The sequence below is a fragment of the Rana temporaria genome, chromosome 5, assembly GCF_905171775.1.
Source record: "Rana temporaria chromosome 5, aRanTem1.1, whole genome shotgun sequence".
In the NCBI taxonomy this organism is placed as follows: Eukaryota; Metazoa; Chordata; class Amphibia; order Anura; family Ranidae; genus Rana; species Rana temporaria.
In genome coordinates, this window is record NC_053493.1 from 157,566,844 (window position 1) to 157,586,452 (window position 19,609).

At 41.8% G+C, this 19,609-nt stretch overlaps 1 protein-coding gene across 1 annotated transcript in view; it reads right to left on the reverse strand.

Annotated features, from left to right (window-relative positions):
• Positions 1 to 19,609, reverse strand: part of GOLGA4 (golgin A4) — a 157,912-nt gene that overhangs the window by 60,823 nt on the left and 77,480 nt on the right. The window contains exons 12-16 of the mRNA XM_040353284.1: positions 17,496 to 17,634; positions 12,177 to 12,184; positions 6,335 to 6,514; positions 6,063 to 6,194; positions 1,724 to 1,879 (exon numbers count right to left, since the gene is read on the reverse strand). Of these exons, the coding sequence (XP_040209218.1) occupies positions 1,724 to 1,879; positions 6,063 to 6,194; positions 6,335 to 6,514; positions 12,177 to 12,184; positions 17,496 to 17,634 (615 nt within the window). The remainder of the gene's footprint in view (positions 1 to 1,723; positions 1,880 to 6,062; positions 6,195 to 6,334; positions 6,515 to 12,176; positions 12,185 to 17,495; positions 17,635 to 19,609) is intronic.

Sequence of the window (19,609 nt, forward strand, 5' to 3'; positions counted from 1 at the left end):
GGCCACTCCTGAGCTCAATCTTGTACTAGTACATCAATACAAGAAACAACTATGCCAAGCAATGCAAAAGTTCTATTGGAAACAAAATAAACATGATACGCTGTTGGTGAACCAGCTGCAATGCACAGACCCAAGTTACAAACCACGCCTACGCCTCCCTACAGGAGCAATTTCTAGTGATCCAGCAAGGATAGTAGCAGAGATTTCTAACTATCTTGCAAACCTTATTCAGCTGATGAGTCCTGTGTACTTTACTCTCTTAATTTACCACACATGCAAGATGCATTTCAGGAAGCCTTAAAGGTTTTTTTTATTTTTTTTATAAATAGGTTTCTTTAAGCTAGTGCATTGTTCTTCGATTTCCCTTCTAAATGTTTTTTTCTTTGTCTGAATTTCTCACTTCCTGTTTCTCCTCGGTAAGCTTTCCACCATCATCTGAGCGGTGGAAAGTCATTCGGAACAGCTTACTGAGGAGGAACAGGAAGTGAAAAATTCAGACAAAGAAAAAAAACATTTAGAAGGGAAAATGAAGGAAAAGGTAAGTGAACCAACAATGCACTAGCTTAAAGGAACCCATTTAGAAAATAAAACACAAACCTTTACAACCCCTTTAAAATCATAGGCCTTGTTGACTCCTCTCCAAATGAAACGTTTATGGTTCTGGACAAAAATCTAAATTTTGGTCTCTTCACCCCAAATGACTTTGTGGCAGAAGGTTTGAGGCTTGTCTCTGTGCTGTCTGGCGTATTGTAAGCAGGATACTTTGTGGCATTTGCGTAGCAATGGCTTTCTTCTGGCAACTCGACCATGCAGTCCATCTTTCAAGTGTCTCCTTATTGTGCATCTTGAAACAGCCACACCACATGTTTTCAGAGAGTCCTGTATTTCACCTGAAGTTATTTGTGGGTTGTTCTTTGAAAAATTTTCATGGCAGCTGTGGCTGAAATTTTAGTTGGTCTACCTGACCGTGGTTTGGTTTCAACGAAACCCCTAATTTTCCACTTCTTGAATAGAGTTTGAACGCTGCTAATTGGAATTCTCACTTCTATGGATATCTTTTTATATCCCTTTCCCGTTTTATACAGTTCAACTAACTTTTCTCGCAGATCTTTTGACAATTCCTCTGCTTTCCCCATGACTCAGAATCCAGAAAAGTCAATGCAGCACTGGATGAAAGATGCACGGGTCTGTCAGGAGTCCACACACATTAAGTACAAGCAAACAGATCATAGATGAGGGTTGTTACCTTTAAAAGCCATTCAAACCCCTTTGTGTAAACTTTTGATCAGGGTCATTTGGGTAGTTTCTGTTGTGATTATGATTTTAAAAGAGTAAACACAGATGACTGATAATAAAATGGCTTCAGCCAAACACTAACCATGAGTGAAAGAAAAGTTTTTGTGTTTTATATATATAATAGTTATTAAAAAATTTAAATAACGTTTAAAAGGGGACACTTTCTGAATAAATCTTTTACTAGTAAAATCAAAAAGTTTCAGTGAATGTTGCAGTTCCCCTATATATAACACAACAGTAACTTATATAGTTTGTTTGTTTTCATCCTAAAGTCAGTCAACCAACAATTTCCTGCTAGCAGCTGAACGGCAATTGCAACAGTTTTTTCCGAAAAGCTATTACACTCAGCAATACAAAAGGTAATCATCCAACTAGACTGCTAGCATTTCCAATGAACAATAGAAGGAACAAGAAATAAATAACATACTGTTCTACATTCTTCAAGCTCCTGCTGCATTTCCTGAAGCTGATTTTCAGTCTGAGTCTGAATGGCTTTTTTTTGGAGCTCCATCTCTTCTAAAGCAAGTAATGCTTGTTGCTCTTTGTCTTGAAGAGAAAGTAAATGCTCTTCCTGAATCTTTGCCTGCAATGTGCAACAAGGATCGGTAAGTATGAAACAAAATAAAAATTGCAACGTTATTCAAACCAGAGCCAGAATATCAAATGCTAGAACCATTCTTGGTGAAAGTTTGCAATAAGCTGGAAGCAAGCAGACTGAAAAAGGTCAATAGATAACCTAGGGAGATCTATGAGTGGACTGGATTCTATCTACCAGCAAAGATTTTTTGGCCCTGCTTCTCCTATGGATCGTTTTGCACTCCTATGAACCTTTTTCAACTGACAGTGAGCTAAAGTCTGCTGTAGGCTGACGTCACTTAGCCGATCCAAGAACTGGATTGATCCCAACTTTACAGCCGAGCCAGTAGGCGCTGGAGGGGAAGAACAGAAAGCCGGTGACTGACAGTCGCCACTATTTGCTCATTACAAAGTGGAGAATTGAGTGATCAGCAGTGTCCGATCGCTCAGCTCTCAGTGCAGAGGCAGCAAAGGACACATACAGCATTGGATCGGTGCTGCATCCACCTAGGTGAGTATAATTTGTAACAGATCTTATTGCACAGATCCTCAACTTCCAAGACAGTTGCTATTCTAAGTCTTGCCAGGGAGAAAGGCCCCTTAAAATATAATGGCAATACCATTTCAGTGTACCCGCACTTTCTTTGCAGCAGTGAAGGCCCGACTACGCACTGAGGGACTCTTAAGCCATGCTTTTTCCTGCTAAGCGTCATTTATGATGGCAAGGCTCACTTCTACAACAGCCCCAAAGAAGCCATGGCATGGCTCAATGATCGGTACGGAGTTGCACCAAGACACAGAGCTGTCTGATGTTCCAGCTCCCTACATTCCCTTCTACATTGACTTAAGCCTGTTGTGCGTTTGCCCTTCCCTCTATGCCGAGGAGTTCACCTACTTTGTCCCTGGCACTGGGATCCTTGCAAAGGTATACTATACTTCCACACAGCAGGCCTGAGAAGTGTCATCCTGAAGCTATCCATCCTCACAGATTGGACTTCCTCTCTACAGTCAGTTCTGCGATCCATAAACCCTCTGCCGGTTGTTTATTCTACAGTTTATTCCCTCTGACATTGAACTATACTATTTATTTTTCTTTTTGTTGTACTTTGGTTGTTCATGTGTATCTATGTCTCCTCTGCTCTGACTAATGCTCACCACCTGATGTTACATAACCATACCCTTATGCTATTATCTAGGCCCCCAGGCCTGTTACTTTATGTGGATGACTTTAACGCTGCCATGGATCCAGTTGTGGATCATATTATGGCGGGGCAGATCCTATACCCCCTTTACTGACTGGACTCAGGTACACGGCCTTACTGAGCTATGGAGATGAAACATCCGTTTGAGTGTCAATATTCTTGCCACTCGGATTCTTTCCATACCAGGTCTCGTCTAGACCCGACGTTTGGAACCAGGGATGTTCTCCCGGTGGTCTCTACTGTGTCATTTTTACCTCGAGGCGTGTCCAATCATGCCTCTCTGGAGTTGAGTCTCCTCCTTCTCCAGGGCTTGGGTCCAAGAGTGTGGCGCTTAAACCCATACTGGTTGGAGAATGAGAAAGTTCCGGGAGAATGTGGGAAAGGTATAGCAAATTATGGAAAGAGAATTCGGGTACATCGGACCCGTTTACGGACTGGGAAGCCTTTAAGACCACGTTACGGGTACTTTTGTGTCCATAACGTAAAAACACTCAGCAGCATACGATGGAATTTAAAACAGCTATGACGGGTGCAGAGCGTGCCTATGCCTCTGATCCTGGCCATCTCGCAACTACCGACACATAAGACTCCTGGCCTGGATAGCTTCCCTGCTGAATGGTATTCCCAGTTCAAACATTTACTCTGCCCATCCCTTCTACGAACTTATTATTCTGCCCTAGCTGCTGGGATTCTTCCTCCCACTATGCGGGAAGCTTTAATAGTCCTGTTATTGAAACCACAAAAAGATCCTCTTAAATGTGACTCATATCCTCCTATTTCACTTATAAAATGTGGATGTTAAAATCATTGCAAAAGTATTGGCCAACCGTCTGAATTATGTGGTTGCGCAGCTGGTCAGAAGGGATCAAGGAAGATTTATACCAGGTAGATCTACAAAAATGAACATTCGTAGACTGTTCCACAACCTTTAATACCCACACGACTGCACACATTCACTTCAGCCATTGTGTCCTTGTAAGGCGTTCGATAGTGTGGAGTGGCCATATCTTTTCCAGGTACTGCAGCGGTATGACTTCAGCCCCCCCCCCCCCCGCTTCATTGCCTGGTTCAGGCTCCTCTACACTTATCCACAGGCGCGTATACGGGTAAACTCCCATATTATGCACACCTTCTCTATCACCAGGGGCACTAGGCACTGTCCCATGACAAGGGAATAACTATCACCCTGAGCGGTGTTCTCTGTCTCCTGTAGGCTTGTCTGCGGTCACAAGCTATTTTGTCCCTTTGTCCCAGCTCCCTTGCGCATCTGATCCACAATTGCTAGTGAGGGGAACCCAAGTGGAGGGCACAATGGATGGGGGTTTTGTGTGTCTGGAAAAGAAGCTGCTATAACCCCAGCGCTGCCCAAGTTCCTGCAGAATATTGCCACAGAAGTGTAGCAACTGACTGCATGCGTTCTCAGGAAAAAGGTGAATGGAAACCCAGAATGCATGATTCATCCTTCTAAGACTAACTCCAAATATTAGGGAAAAACTGCCAAGTGTAAAATCTCTTGCTGAGGAGCATTAAAAGCAAAATGGCAGGGGGTTGCACAATACAGGCATACCCCACTTTTAAGTACACAATGGGGTTTATTTACTAAAGCTGGAAAGCGCAAAATCAGGCTCACTTCTGCATATAAACCAATGAGCTTCTAACCCCAGCTTGTTCAATTAAGCCTGGTAATAAAACCTGGAAGCTCATTGGTTTCTGTACAGAAGTGAGGCTGATTTCGTGCTTTCCAGCTTTAGTAAATAAACCCCATTGTGTACTTAAAATTGGGATATTCCTGTGGAGTGAACACCACCCAACTGCATACTAGACTGGATAAAGTGCCATGTCCTACAAATAGTGTTGTATAAAGCCAGAATCTGGAGTCCATATAAAAGGGAAACCTTTTCAGGCCCAGTGCCATGGATAAGGTAAAACAAGGTTTCCCTTTATATGGACTCCAGATCCTGGCTTTATACAACACTATTTGTAGGACATAGCACTTTATCCTCACCTGTCATAGTGTGCATACCCATCAAAGAGGTCTTCGTGGACTGGAAACCAAAAAAAAGGGACCACGACCAGAGACCTCTAAAGCACCCTGCAGCTAATGTCACACTTCATGCCAAGGTGAGTTTCTAACATAGAACCCAAAGCCCAATGGAAATATTACAGACCAGGCCCACACAGTGGGGTCTGGATACGGTCCCCAAAGTACACAACAAGGGTGAACAATATGGAAACTTCTAGATAGCTCAAGGCGAATAAACAATCAGATGATTTAGATGAATACACTTCAATGATTTAAAAAAAGAAAAAAATACTTATTTGGAGGAGAACCAGTCCACCACCGAAGGACACTAGAAAAAAACTAGCGCTTCGCTAAGTCGGCAGAGTTATGCAGGTATGCTCAAGAAGCAGCCCCAGCAAAACTTTTGTCAGTGTAATATTACCTGAAAGTAGCAGCATATGGTCTATGAATACCAGTCATGTATCCTGTATGATTCAGAGAAAACTGATGATCCTGTCACAAATTCAGAGCTGTCCTATGTCCTCTGCACAATTTCTGTGTTATTGTCGAAGCTTATTTAGCCCTACTAGTTTTTGACAGACAACAGAAAGCTTAGCATTTACATTGCAGGAATCTGAGAGTGGGACTGGTTGAGTAGTTTAGCAGAAGATGCTGGGCTGACAACACACAGTTCACATAATGCTATGTAGTATTGTCAGCCCAGAAAAGGACTAAAGAGTTCAGTGCATTTATGGCAAAACCACCACTATTTTTATGTACTTGCAGGTTCTTCAAAGGGATAACACACAAGGAAATGTGAATGCATTACAGCAATGTACTGCATTTTTTTTTTTTTTTGGCCTTCATAAACAACCAACATTCACGAAAAAAAAGTGGGTATCGGGTAAAAGGATATATTTTCATGGTCTAATCATGCATTTAAAAGTTATATGAAGGGCATTAATGCTTAGCATAGGCATACTTACAGAAGCTGCTTTCAGTTTTTCTTGAAACGTCTCTTCTAGCATTCTCAGTGTTTCCTTGTGTTCCTGCTCTTTAATCAGCAGGCTTTCTGCTTGAGATTTTTCCAGCTCAAGGATACGCCCATCACAGGTTTTCTACAAAATACAATTTGCTTCAAACAACAATCAACAAATAGGAATATCAAGTACAGGTACAGTTTCTGTAGAGCGAAAGTTATTTTTTCCCCCGTTTACAATATTATCGGTTAGGGGGAAAAAAACCAAAAAAACAGTACCTTCATAATGTCCACCACCTCTTGCTTGACACGGCTGAGTTCCTTTTGAAGATTCACTCTCTCTTCTTCACTGGCTTTTTCAATGGCTTGAATCTGTTCTTCCATTTGCTGCTTGCCCATTTTCTGAGCCTCCTCTGTATTCTGTGTTGCAGCTACAGCCTTTTCCAGTTGCTCAAAAGCTAATATAAAAATAAATAGGCAACGTATTAAAATCCACTGCATAAAAAAAAGGATACACTGACACAGAACATCTAAAAATTTCTATGGCTGCACACGAGTATCACTAAAGACTTCCAGTATTGGACAGGTATGCTCTCCGCGTATGAGCGGGGGTTTTATTTGTGTGGACAAACTAAGGATTTTACGGCGAGCACGGAAAAAATACATTTCTGCCCCCCTCTACTGAGGAACACAGCAAGCCTTTTACCTTTGAGACATACAAAAGCGGTGTAAGTAAGGGGTAGATAACACAGCAAACAGGCCAAGAAAAAAAAATACAGAACTGGGAACTAAATGCAGATCGAAAAGCAGTCATGTCAGAATCTGGCATCAAGCGTGGCCTCAAAATCCACCTGGTAGAATACTGAGAACATGTGAACAACAGACCAAGTGGTGCCTCGGATTTAGAGAAACTGTTGCTTAATGATGAAAAGCCAGAGGATTGCTCACAGATCTAGTAACAGTGTTTGACAGGAAAGGGTGCAACCCAATCCATGAGACCATAAGTTAATGGTTTGAAAGCCATCTAGAAATGGTGGAATAAGAGGCCTAAGTACTCTTACGGAACCATCCAAGAGACTCTCACAACTCGAACCACATCTAGACAACAGAGGGAAATTTTCATTTTGGTGAACTGTAACCATACAGAGGAACAAAAGAACAATATCATGAGGTAAGAGGCAGAGACTATCTTAGGTAAGAAGAAAGTAATATACCTCAACACCACTTTTCCCTATGGAAAAAAAGGGGGGTTCTTTACAGGATAAAGGTGCCAGTTAGGACATTCACCTTGCAGAGGTGATGGCTACAAGTAACATCATCTTATGGATGAATATGGAGACAAGAATGTCTCTGATGGCTTCAAACAGCTTTTTTTGAAACGCAGAGAAAACTAAAAATTAAATCATATGGAATTAACATTGTGGGAATTGCCAATTCAGGGATGCTCCTGTTTCTCAGAGCCTGGGCAAGCAGGATGGTAAATTGGTCCAAGAGACAGAAGATCTAAAAGAACCAGCAGATAATCCACCAGGAGTCTTACCAGGTCGAAAAACCATATCCGCCTGAGTCAAACCAAAGCAATTAGGATCATTCGAATGCCCTCTAACTCAATACTGTAAAGCAGACAAAAAAACTAAAAAGCATAGTTGTATTGATCTGATTGGGTCAACAAAAAATCCATTGCTATAGTAAAAGCATCCCCATACCTAAAGATAAAAAAAAAAACTGGACAGATTTATAACCTGGAGGCCAGGAAGGCAACATCAGACATCTCCCACCTGTGATATACAGAAAAAACAAACTCCTGCGCACGGGTGGATTGTCCAACAATTATTCAATATTCCTCATGGAAAATACCAGAAATGTCAAAAATAGTAACAGTGGCCTTGCTGCCCTTCATGGATGGGGAATATCCTAGCAGAGAACAAAAAGAAGAGAAAGAAAGGCGCACCAGCCTAGTGTGTTACCGTTGACAATTTAATAAAATGATAATGGAAAACTACTCACAAGAGAAATAACATAGTAGGCTTGTCAACAACAACGTGGTAGATACCCCTCGAACCACACTCCAGAATAGGGAGGGATAGAGGTGTGTCACTGCCGGCTGACGCGTTTCGAGGCGACAAGGACCTCTTCATCAGAGCCCAGCAGTGCAGGCTCTTCCACAGTCACCCCTTATATACAAACACACGTGTACAAGCCCCACCCTCCACAAACCACAAGGAACCTCCCAGGGGCCGTCCAGACTCCTCCCAGCAAAAAATGGGCAGTCCCAGATGCCACACACAAATCAAGGGACCATTTTGTTGTGTAAAGCAGGGAAAAAATAACAAAAACAAAATGGTGGCGACCGAGTCCCTGTGCTAGATCTGTCCTTAGAGTGCCGCCTGACGTAACCTTTAGCAGCACGCCAGGCAAGCGGGCCCATTGCTGATGACGCCGTATCCCGGCGCGACAGGAATTGGAGCGCAGATGTAGTCGTTTGCGCTCCATGTCATTGCAGCACTGCTGCAATGCGCCGCGCTTTGACGGGCGGCGGCATCTGTGACGGCGGCGAGTCTGGGGATGCAATTTCATCTGAAGACTGGAGGAGCGGCGATCTGTGTACCCCTTTGATTTACTTGTTTTCCATAATCATTTTATTAAATTGTCAACAGTAACACACTAGGCTGGTGCGCCTTTCTTTCTCTTCTTTTTGATATCCCACATGTGACACAGGTTTTGGGACACTTTCAGGTGTAGGGACAACTCATTGTGCCCAGACACTGCTGACTGAGGAAGTCTGCCTGCCAATTGTCCACCCCAGGGATGTAAATGGCAAACAAGGCTGTAACATGAAGTTCTGCCCAGGACAGGATCCTCTCAACCTCTCTTGCTGCAGGAGGACTTCTGGTGTCTCACAGCTGAACATCCACAGCGAGGTCCCTCAGACGTTCGGCCCCCCTCCTCCTTCCTCCGGGCCAGTTAGAAAGTGCAGTATGCTTTGCAGTAGGGAACCGGCTGTGAAGCCAAAAGACTTCACCGACAGTTTCCCTTACCACAAATAGCGATGGCAGCAACCGACAGCCAATCCAAAAATGGGCTGGGGTACCGACATGGCAGAATCCCTGGACAGATAAGTGTCCTAATATTAAAAGTCAGCATCTACAGTATTTGACAGACTTTAAAACATTTTGTGGGGGGGGGGGGGGGTTGGAACTCCGCTTTAAGTATGACAGAAATTGGTCATCAATTTGTGCTTCTAAAATATAATCAAAAACAGTAGGATTAAAAGAAGTCTGGGATATATTTTTTTATTTTTAGGATTCATACATAACTAAGTGATTGTAAAGTCAGAAGTTTTTTTTATCTTAATGCATTCTATGCATTAAGATAAACCTTGTGTGTAGCAGCCTCCCTCAGCCCCATCTCTATCCAGCAACGTCCACGATTGCCTCGGCCAATCCGGGACTCTCTTCCTGATTGGCAGAGACACAGCAGCGGCGACATTGGCTCCATCTGCTGTCAATCAAAGTCAGTTAGCCAATCAGGAGAGAGCGGGGGCAGGGCCAAACTGGAAATCTGTGTCTGAATGGACACAGGGAGCTGTGACTCAGCTCAGGTGCCCCCATAGAAAGCTGCTTGCTGTGGGGGCACTTAACAGGAGGGGAGGGGCCAAGGGCACTGAAGAGGGACCCAAAAAGAGGAGGATCTGGGCTGCCACAACAGAGTAGGTAAGTATAACATGTATTTACAATAACTTTAAGCCCAGTACACACTAGTAGTACAGGGCTGAGTGAAAAAAAAAAAAAACGTACAGCTTAGGAGGGGCTGCTGTACTAACTATCCAATGTTAGTACGTCAATTTCCCCTGCTGTGATATTGTGTTCTGACAGGGGCACAGCCCCTCACTAGAATCTGCCCCCCGGCACCTCTATACTGAGAATCAAGTGATCGAACACTACCGATGACTCGGTTTTCAGAGCTCCGTGAGCAGAGAGCTGTAGACTGTCAGACACAGCTCTCTGTTCTGCTTCCTCCTCACTCATTGTAGTGCTGGGCTGTGGAGGGGGCAGTGGCAGGCCGGCTCAGCCTCCCGGCGGCTTGCTGAGAAGCTGAGCCGGGTGTCAGTCCAGGGACCTGGCGGATTCCCGATTTCCATTGTCGTGATGATGCGGTGTCTGGACTGACAGCAGTGATGTCAGCAAAGAGAAGGACTTCAGCCCACTCTCTGCTGAAAACGGGTCACAGGAGTGCAAAACATATTTCACTCCTGTGATCCACAGGAGAAATACAGCCAAACAAGCTTTGGCTATACTTCTCCTTTAAAAAAAATTGGATACATGATTTATTTGGGAAGTATTAGTACTAAGGTCTTGTTGTCCATGTATTCTGGACCTCTGTCTTATTTTTATTTGTTTGTTCATTTTTCATCTGTGACATAATTGTGTTGTTCTGGGACTCCTGCCAGGTGATGCATGCAGCTTTTTGGCTGGTGCTGCATTTTATTCCAGTTCACATTAATGCAAGCCCCTCTGAATTCTTAAGCCTAGTACACACGGGCCGAATTTTGGGCGGCATTAGCCAGTTCAGTAGAAAACATCCGACAGTCTGCTTGTGTGTACTGCAGCCGGTCTGACAGAAGGCAGCCGTTCAGCTGGCTTCTGTCGATGTGGCACGACCGAAAAAGGTGTTCTAGCAGGGGGCCGTCCCCCTGTCAAAACACAATAGCACAGCAGGGGAGATCGATGTACTAACATCAGATAGTCAGTACATCGGCCCCTCCTGAGCTGTCAGTTTTTTTCACTCAGCCCTGCTAGTGTGTACTAGGCTTAAAGCGATTGTAAAGACATGCTATACTTACCTGCTCTGGTGTGGTGGTTTTGCACAGAGCAGCCCAGATCCTCTTCTTCTCGGGTCCCTCTCCAGTGACCCTGGCCCCTCACCTCCTTTTAAGTGCCCCCACAGCAAGCAGCTTGCTATGGGGGCACCCAAGCCAAGTCACAGCTCCCTGTGTCCATTTAGACACAGAGCTCCAGTTTGGCCCTGCCCCTGCTCTCTCCTGATTTGCTAACTGACAGCAGCGGGAGCCAATGTTGTCGCTGCTGTGTCTCAGCCAATCAGGAAGAGAGTCCCAGATTGCCAAGTCAATCGTTGATGTTGCTGGATAGAGATGGGGCGCAAGTAAGTATTAGGGGGGCTGAGGGAGGCTGCTACACACAGAAAGTTTTTTATCTTAATGTATAGAATGTCCCAAGATAAAAAACCTTCTGGACTTTACAATCACTTAAAAAGAATGAGTCATGTTTCCATTGTGGTACCAAGGTAATTTCTTTACGACGATGGTGTTATACACTGAAAATTTCAAGTTAACGCTTTTTTTATGCAATGGTGGTGGCCAAAGTCCTCACCTCATTTGCATCACTAAGTGAATTACGATCATCCAAATTTGACGACTTTCTAGGTATGAGTCTGCTCATTTAATGGTTTGAAGGACTTTTGGGAATTTATGGGTTCCACAGAACTTTCAGCACCCATATCAAACTGAATTTATTTATTTTAATGCCACAGAAACAAACATGTATTTTATTACTAATAATGCCATGTGTTCACTAATAAAAATCATCTTTATCTTTAAAGCAGATGTAAACCCAATTCATGAAATTTGAGCGGGGCACATATATCTGCAGTGTTTTGTTAGCTCTCTTCAAAGCACAGTCTTGTAGTGGTCTCCTGCTCAGTCCTTCTGTTATCAGCCTGATAACTACTGACAAGTTCTTTGTCAGATATGATAAAAGCAGCCCGAGTTGTATTGGGGAGGATGCTATAAATAGATTGGCAGTGTGCTGAACAATTCAACAAACACAGCTGAACGTCTCTACCCATGAGAAGAGGGGGTGTGGGCCTTTCCTCCAATCAGCTGTCTTGGCTGTATGCCCAGGCTTCACTGCAGTGCTAGCCAGAAAGATAAAATCTCCTAACAAGATCTGAACTTTCTAAACAGTATACAAAGATGAGGACAGCAGATATACGTGTAAAACTTATGTAGGGAGATTTGTCTCATCTCTGTTTATCATCTGAGGCTGTTCACTTCACTGAGTATATGTGAGGGTTTGCATCCACTTTAAGCATTCAGTAATAAAGATTTTTAACATATAAAAAAAAATGAAAACAAATAATAAAAACTGAAAATTACATTTGTTTCATAATTTGAAATATATTGATGTGTGGGTTCAATAATATCTGCATTTAAAAGAAATAAAAAAAAATCATAACATCCCCAACCTCTGCAGGAAAAAAAAAAAAAAAACATGTACAGAACACCTTACTTCCAGTAGCAAAAGTAATAACATGAATTGCTCATCTTGCTCGAGACCATTCCTAAAAAAATAGCTTATGCATTTCCTGTTCCCATTAGAATCTGCAATGAGTGCCACACAGAGGACCGTAGAGACGAATATGCAGTCTGCACAGCCTCTGTCTTCTGCTTGGCAATTTTTCTCTAGGGTCAAATCAAGTCTTTAGCTCACTGCATTTACCTGGTTCTAAATGGAGCAAGAAGCACCCAAGATAAGCACTAATCTGGATTTGGAGAGGCCAAGCAATGTATTTAATTTTTTTGCTACACATGGTAAATTAAATTCTTGTATTATAATTTTATAGGATAAATGCATTCTATGTAGAGGTCCTCAAGCTGGTAGGAATAAAATGCAGAAAAAATCTACCTGTCCAGATGATTAGAATAATTTGTGGTCTGTATCCATTCGGCTTTAAGAGCACTAGGAGTTAGAGCTTTGTTGGCTATAAAAACTCCACTGTAGTGGAAAGCCAGAGTTGATTTTCTTATTTTAATTCTTCTACATGTTCTATGACTCCCAGGAACATGGAAAAGATGCACAAATGTTTTCTGATTCACAGAAAGCATTTTTTTTTTTTTTTTTCAGAAAATACATCTGGATATGTGGCCAGTTTAGATAAAAAGGCTTTTAATTAAATGGTTTATACCATAAACAAAATATGTAAGTCAGCCCATACATTTATTATTTTGATAGCAGGCTGAACAAATAAATAAAAATCGGATTTCCCCATCCACACTTTCAATGTGGATTGGGGAATCCTCCCACTGTTCTATTGTGTTCTAACGGCTGGAAGCCTCCCTTGCCGTCAGAAAACAATGATCAGTGAATCCGGCTAAATCAGCAGCACTGATCAATTGGGAAAAGAACAGACTGGTTGTACAGAAGTCGATCGGAATGGTGCCTATGCGTGATTGAAATTTGGCCAGTCCCTGCAGAATACGTAGAATGTTGATCCATGTATGGCCAGCTTACAATATTCATTTTACTCAGAAATGTAAGCTAGTCTCGCTATGCATACAATTTATACAAATAAGTCAACATTTCTACAAAAACATCACTGCAAACCAAGACAACAGCATGCACTGATCTACATGCAATGCAAATGTTAACTCAGGTGTAAAATAAGCAATACAACTTGTGCAGTGGACACTAGCTGCTGTCAAACTGACAATAAAGTAAAAGCCATTTTCAAACCATACACAAGCTCATTAACACAAAAAGCTGTACTACTTGCTGCTCAGACAATTGTAACTTTTGACATTAACTGCAAAGAAAATTTAGCACTGAATATTATATTATTTTAAAAACATATCCGTGTGTGATATCACTGACTGTTAAGGCCATCAACTTACAATGTACTTGTAGGCCAAAAAATATGCATCTGTGTGAACAAGAATGATATCCCAACACCCCAGAGAGGCATCAATATGACTGTGTGTCTCCCAAGTCAAAACCAACTGGTTCAATCATTTACAAAATCAGTATAGAAAAGCATATGAAGAAATCAGTAGAAACATGTCTATGCTATAAAATACCGTATATAATTTCCATTCTTCTTCACAGGCAGGTTTATAACAAAAAAAAACCTGTGAGTCTCACCTATAATCCCTGTGTACTATATTGAGCTTTAATTTACAAATTTTACCTGCAAAATACTTGTAACATGGAAGGACCATAAAATGATAAGCCGAGACTGATTTTATTATAACGGTTGGCCTTTTGCTGACTGAGGGTGTGGTATCGGTTTAAAGCAGGGAGATACAGGGGTTGGACAAAAATATGCAAACACTATATGGTTTTAAGAGATGTAAAATTCTTTTGCTTCCGCTGCGTGATGAGACACCTAGCCAACAGGTGGGAAGCCTCACTTTTTAGTGTTAGTAATACGGAGTCATGTCAGAGCTTACTGAGTTTTAAAGAGGGCAAATTGTTAGTGCCTGTCAAGCTGGTGCCTCTGTGGCTGAAGTTTCCAATTGATTTGCGGTTTTGCGAGGTACAGCATCAAAGGTTTTGACAGCATATACATTTTCTGGGAAAACATCTTTTCACAAGCAAAAGTGCAGTCGACATGGTCAACTGATCGAAAGAGTCAAACACTGTACCCAACCACCGGATCTGTTTACGGGTGGCAAACACTGTCCCAAGCTTATGACCAGGATTGGTTTGTGCCAAGGGTGAAGCATGGTGGCGGCACAATCATGGTTTGGGCAGCCATATCTTGGTATTCTGCAGGCCATTCGAAGACAGTGCCATTCACGAAGACGGTAATTCTCCGATTCATACAGCTGTTGTTGTCCCATTGTGGTGGTATGATGAGCATGCGGATAAGGTCTCGCACAATCCCTGGGTGCTGCAGTCGCCAGACCTAAACATCATAAAGCTACTCAGTTTTGGAAAACAAGGTTGGGCTTTTTTCCGCCTCTGGCATCTCTGTGAGAACGGGAATGATTTTTGCACGAAGAGTGGTATCAGATTCCATTTTCCACCATCCAAGACATATGTTTGTAAATTCCCAGGAGAATTCAGGCTGCCTTGGATGCAAAAGGTGGTCCAACACCATATTAGGTAACAATTTTGTTTTTATCTGGTGTTTCCATATTTTTGTCCAAACTCTGTAAGTACCCATAATAATGCAGGAAGGTTTCCATGAACAAAGAGATTTTCCCTTTTTATTGAATATACACTTTAGCCCACAATACAAAGTCACTCAAAAAAACTTCTAGGTTAGCCAAGCAATGTTCACTTGCACAAGGTTCCATTACTTTGAGATCCAGGAGTCATGAAGACTGTACTTACAAAATCATGACATGAGTGCTACTAAACCATTACTTTCTGTTCTATCAGAGATTATATAGGACTATAAAAAATAAAATGCTGCGGGGCATGAATTCTGTATATAATTTTAGATTAAAAGCCAACAATAAGACAATTAATTCACGGAGAACATTAGGATTTATTCTTGAAGGGAACAAAAATAAATACTAAAAATATATGTAATTACCCCGATTGTCTGAGTAGCAACATTATTTTTTAAATGTTTTTTAAAATTATTACTAAATAACATAAATATCCCTTACCCCAATCCTGTTCATATAAGGCTTGGGAAAGGCACCAGTAATTGGCATGCATGGACACACAAAATATAACAAGCATTTGTGAGTTCTGTCTGCAGTAATTTGAAACAAATATTCCGATTTAAATCAGAGCTGCTCAACCATTATATATTGCATGATTTTTTTGGGGGGTCCCAACTGTCAGTATGGCAATGTTCTGGGACTATCTAAAAGGAACAATGAAAAACGAATTTAACACCCAAGAATATAAAGACCCCAAAATAGTGTTAGCTCATCAGGAATGTGGACTCACAGGTTGTGCATGTCTGATTTAAACAGTAATAACAAAGTAAACAGTAATAACGGACTACTATTATTACCAACATTAATCATGTAATCATGTAAAAGGGTATTTTTTTTTTATTATTATTTTAAGTACCATCAACAGTACAAGTCTGTACGGACCTATGGATGCCTCTAACCTCAAACTATTTCTTCCATAAATCAATATCAGCTCTACCAGATGTTTAAAATACAAGCGTTCAGTTATTTTGAATATAAAATAAACGGTTTAGAAAAAGTAAATCAAAAATCCAATCTCTGTGTATTACGTTCAAACTTACCTTTTAGCATGTTTGAGTTCCCCAACATTAATAGCACCAGCAATTCCCTGATATAGCTGTAGCAGAATCTGCTTGCAGTAAAACGTTAGGATGTTTCCTTAAAGCGGAGTTCCACCCACACCTTTAAATATTAAAAGTCAGCAGCTACACATACTGTAGCTGCTGACTTTTAACATTAGGACACTTACCTCTCCTGGAGTCCAGCGATGTCAGCACCGCAGCAGATGTTTACATTGGCTGGTCGGGTGCTGCTGCTGCCACCATTGAGGGTAAAGGAACCCAGCAGTGTAACCTTTCGACTTCACAGCTTGGTCCCTACTCGGCATGCGCGCTGCGCTCTCTCACTAGCACGAGGGGGGTGGGGAGCATCAGATAAGCAGAAGTTCCACTTTTGGGAGGAACACCGCTTTAAGCATAGGCATCCAGTCATTGAATCAGCCTGTATAAAAGAAAAAATCTCACCGCTGCTCTCTTTGAGTCTAGAAAATGTCATCATTCTGCATTCCAGAACTCTTAAAAGTGCCCCCCCTTTTTTATATATATTAAGTGCGGTCTGTGAGGTCCCTCACAATAATTACCCTTAGTATCACCTCCCCTACCCTTTCAGATTGTAAGCTTATATGAGCAAGGCCTCCTTACCCTCTTCTCTTGAATTGCAATAACTGTACAGTCTCCCCCTTTTTATTTTTGTAAAGAGCTTTATAAATCTTGTAAAAATATAATAAAAATAGGTCATTATGTTTAAAAACAAAAGATTTCTTTTGCAGGTTTTTTTTTCCCTTAGTTTTTGTTACAAAATGTTGTAAATCAGTAATTTTTCTCCTTAAGCGATGTGCGCTGATGAGGTTGCACTGATAGGCACTGATATGCAGCACTGACAGGAAATCACTGATGGGCACAGATAGGCAGCACTGATGAGGCACTGAAAGGCACCACTGGTGGACATTGCCGATGAGACTGCACTAATTATCAGCACAGATGCCCTTCCCTATCAGGAGAGCTGCCTATCGGCTATCCTCTACTCACGCATGGTGAGCACGAATATTACACTGTGATCAGCTGTGATTAGACACAGCTGATCGCCATGCTGGGCACTCACAAGTGGCATGTTGTGAAGGACAATATATAAAGCCCAGTCACAACAATTACACCACCGCCCACCCATCATTTTGCTATAGGCCGGGTGAGAAGGTGTTAAACTTGTGCAGGGCTCAGTTTTAAATAAAATAAAAATAAATCACATATTGTTTAGAGGCCTCAAGAAAGAATGCAAAGTTAAAAAAAATCGAAATTCGAAATCAAAGTTAAACTGTTCTACGCATTTTCAGCTTCCCATAGAGTGCTACACATAAATGAGAAATAGCAGGGCTATCCAATTACCAATGCATAATTCATTTTAGAATAAAACATTTTAAAACGTCCTTACCAGATTTTTCTTTTTCCTCCTGTAGCAGTTCACATTTTGTAGTCAACTGTTTGACTCTTGTTCGAAGCTGAGAAACTTCCTCTTCCTTCGTCATTAGAGTTTCATGCATCTGTCTTTTTGTCTCAGCAATGACCATTCCCTATAAATAAACGTAATATAATTATTTACTTTTAATAAGAGTTTTAGTGCTGAACGAGTCAAAGGACACGCCATACCCTCTGTCAGCTAACTCATATGAACTTGTAAGGATTTTCATCAAACCAAATTGTCCTAAAGGTTTATAAAATTAAGTAGTAAAAATATTACATAAAATACGTTTTCAAACCTGTAAAAACACAGAAAAAAATAAAAATAAATGTATAAATCTATTTCGTTCTCATCCTTTGAAGTATATAGGAAGCCTGCCACCTTTGCGTTACACTGCCACATAAAGGAGGATTGAACAATGGCAAAAAAATAAATTGTATTTTAACCACTTGCTAAATTTCAGGCTCCCATTGTCACGCTTTGAATGACAATTGCGCGGTCGTTCGACGTGACTCCCAGACAAAATTGACGTCCTTTTTTTTTCTCACAAATAGAGCTTTCTTTTGGTGGTATTTCATCACCTCTGCGGTTAAATTTATTTTGCGATATAAACAAAAATAGAGCGACAATTGTGATTTTTTTTTTTTTTTTTTTTACTTTTTGCTATAATAAATATCCAAAAAAAAAAAAAAAAAAAAAAGTTTAGGCCGATATGTATTATTCCACATATTTTTGGTAAAAAAAAAAAAAACACGCAATAAGCGTATGGTGATTGGTTTGCGCAAAAGTTATAGCGCCTACAAAATAGGGGATAGAATTATGACCTTTTTTTTAATTATTATTATTATTTTTTTACTAGTTATGCCGGCGATCTGCGATTTTTGTCACGACTGTGATATTACGGCAGACACTTTTGACACATTTTTGGGACCAGTCACATTTATACAGCCAACAGTGCTATAAAAATGCACTAATTACTGTATAAATGTGACTGGCAGAGAAGGGGTTAACAATAGGGGGCGAGGAAGGGGTTAATGTGTGCCCTGCATAGTGTTTCTAACTGTGGGGGGAGGGGAGTGACTGGGGGAGGTGACCGATGGTTATCCCTATATACAAGGGACACACCAGAGATCCATGTCCCTGTCTCTGTGACTGCCGATCGCGGGAGCCTGGAGGACATAGCGGCCGCCAGGCACGCACATCGGCACCTGAGTGAATGCGGCGGGTGTGCACGCGTGCCCCCCAGTGGCTGGAGGCCGTATATAGAATTAAGATCCACATTGCGGCCGTAAAAAGTCGTCGGGCGGGCGGGAAGTGGTTAAATACAGTGCCAAAAAAACATCTCCCCAATGCTGCTCCAGTTTGCAAAAACCTAAATGGAACTTTGATCTTTGATCTGTGCTTGATGCCCACCGGCAAGGATTTGGTTGCCCCTGACCCTCATCTGCTACCAGCTGTTTAGGTTTCATGGGGACCTGAGGCCTTGCCTCATACCCCAAGTATGAGACATCCGAGTTTAGACATGGGGGTTTGGGAGTGAATGTATAGGACAGTCTTGCTGTAACTGGAGGGAGACATTCCCGCTGTAATTGAGCAGTCCTGCTGTAACAGGTATCTCAGATGGCTCAGGGGCTGCTTGATGGCACAGACAACTGCAGCCTGGAATCCCGTCACCCTCTGCTCCTAGTGTCTATCCGATCCCTGAAAAACATTTTAGCTCCATCAGGTGTGGCCAATACCTGTGTCCCTTTGGCTAAGATTTTTACTAAAGTCATGTTATGAGCCAAATCACCCAGTTATTTGAGGGCTCTGACCACAAAAGAACACAAGAGTAGTTCTGTGCCTTCTTCTGCAGATTCTGTACTGGATCAACCTACAGCATTGGTGGCTTCTGATCCTAAGTTGATACAGTGTTTGCCTGAGGAGCTTGCCCCTGAAGAGTCACAGTCCCCCCGATATCACGACCATGTAAAAAAAGGGATTTTTAATAACAGCTTACCTGTAAAATCCTTTTCTTGTAGTACATCACGGGACACAGAGCAGCATAGCCATTACATATGGGTTATATAGTGTACCTTCAGGTGATG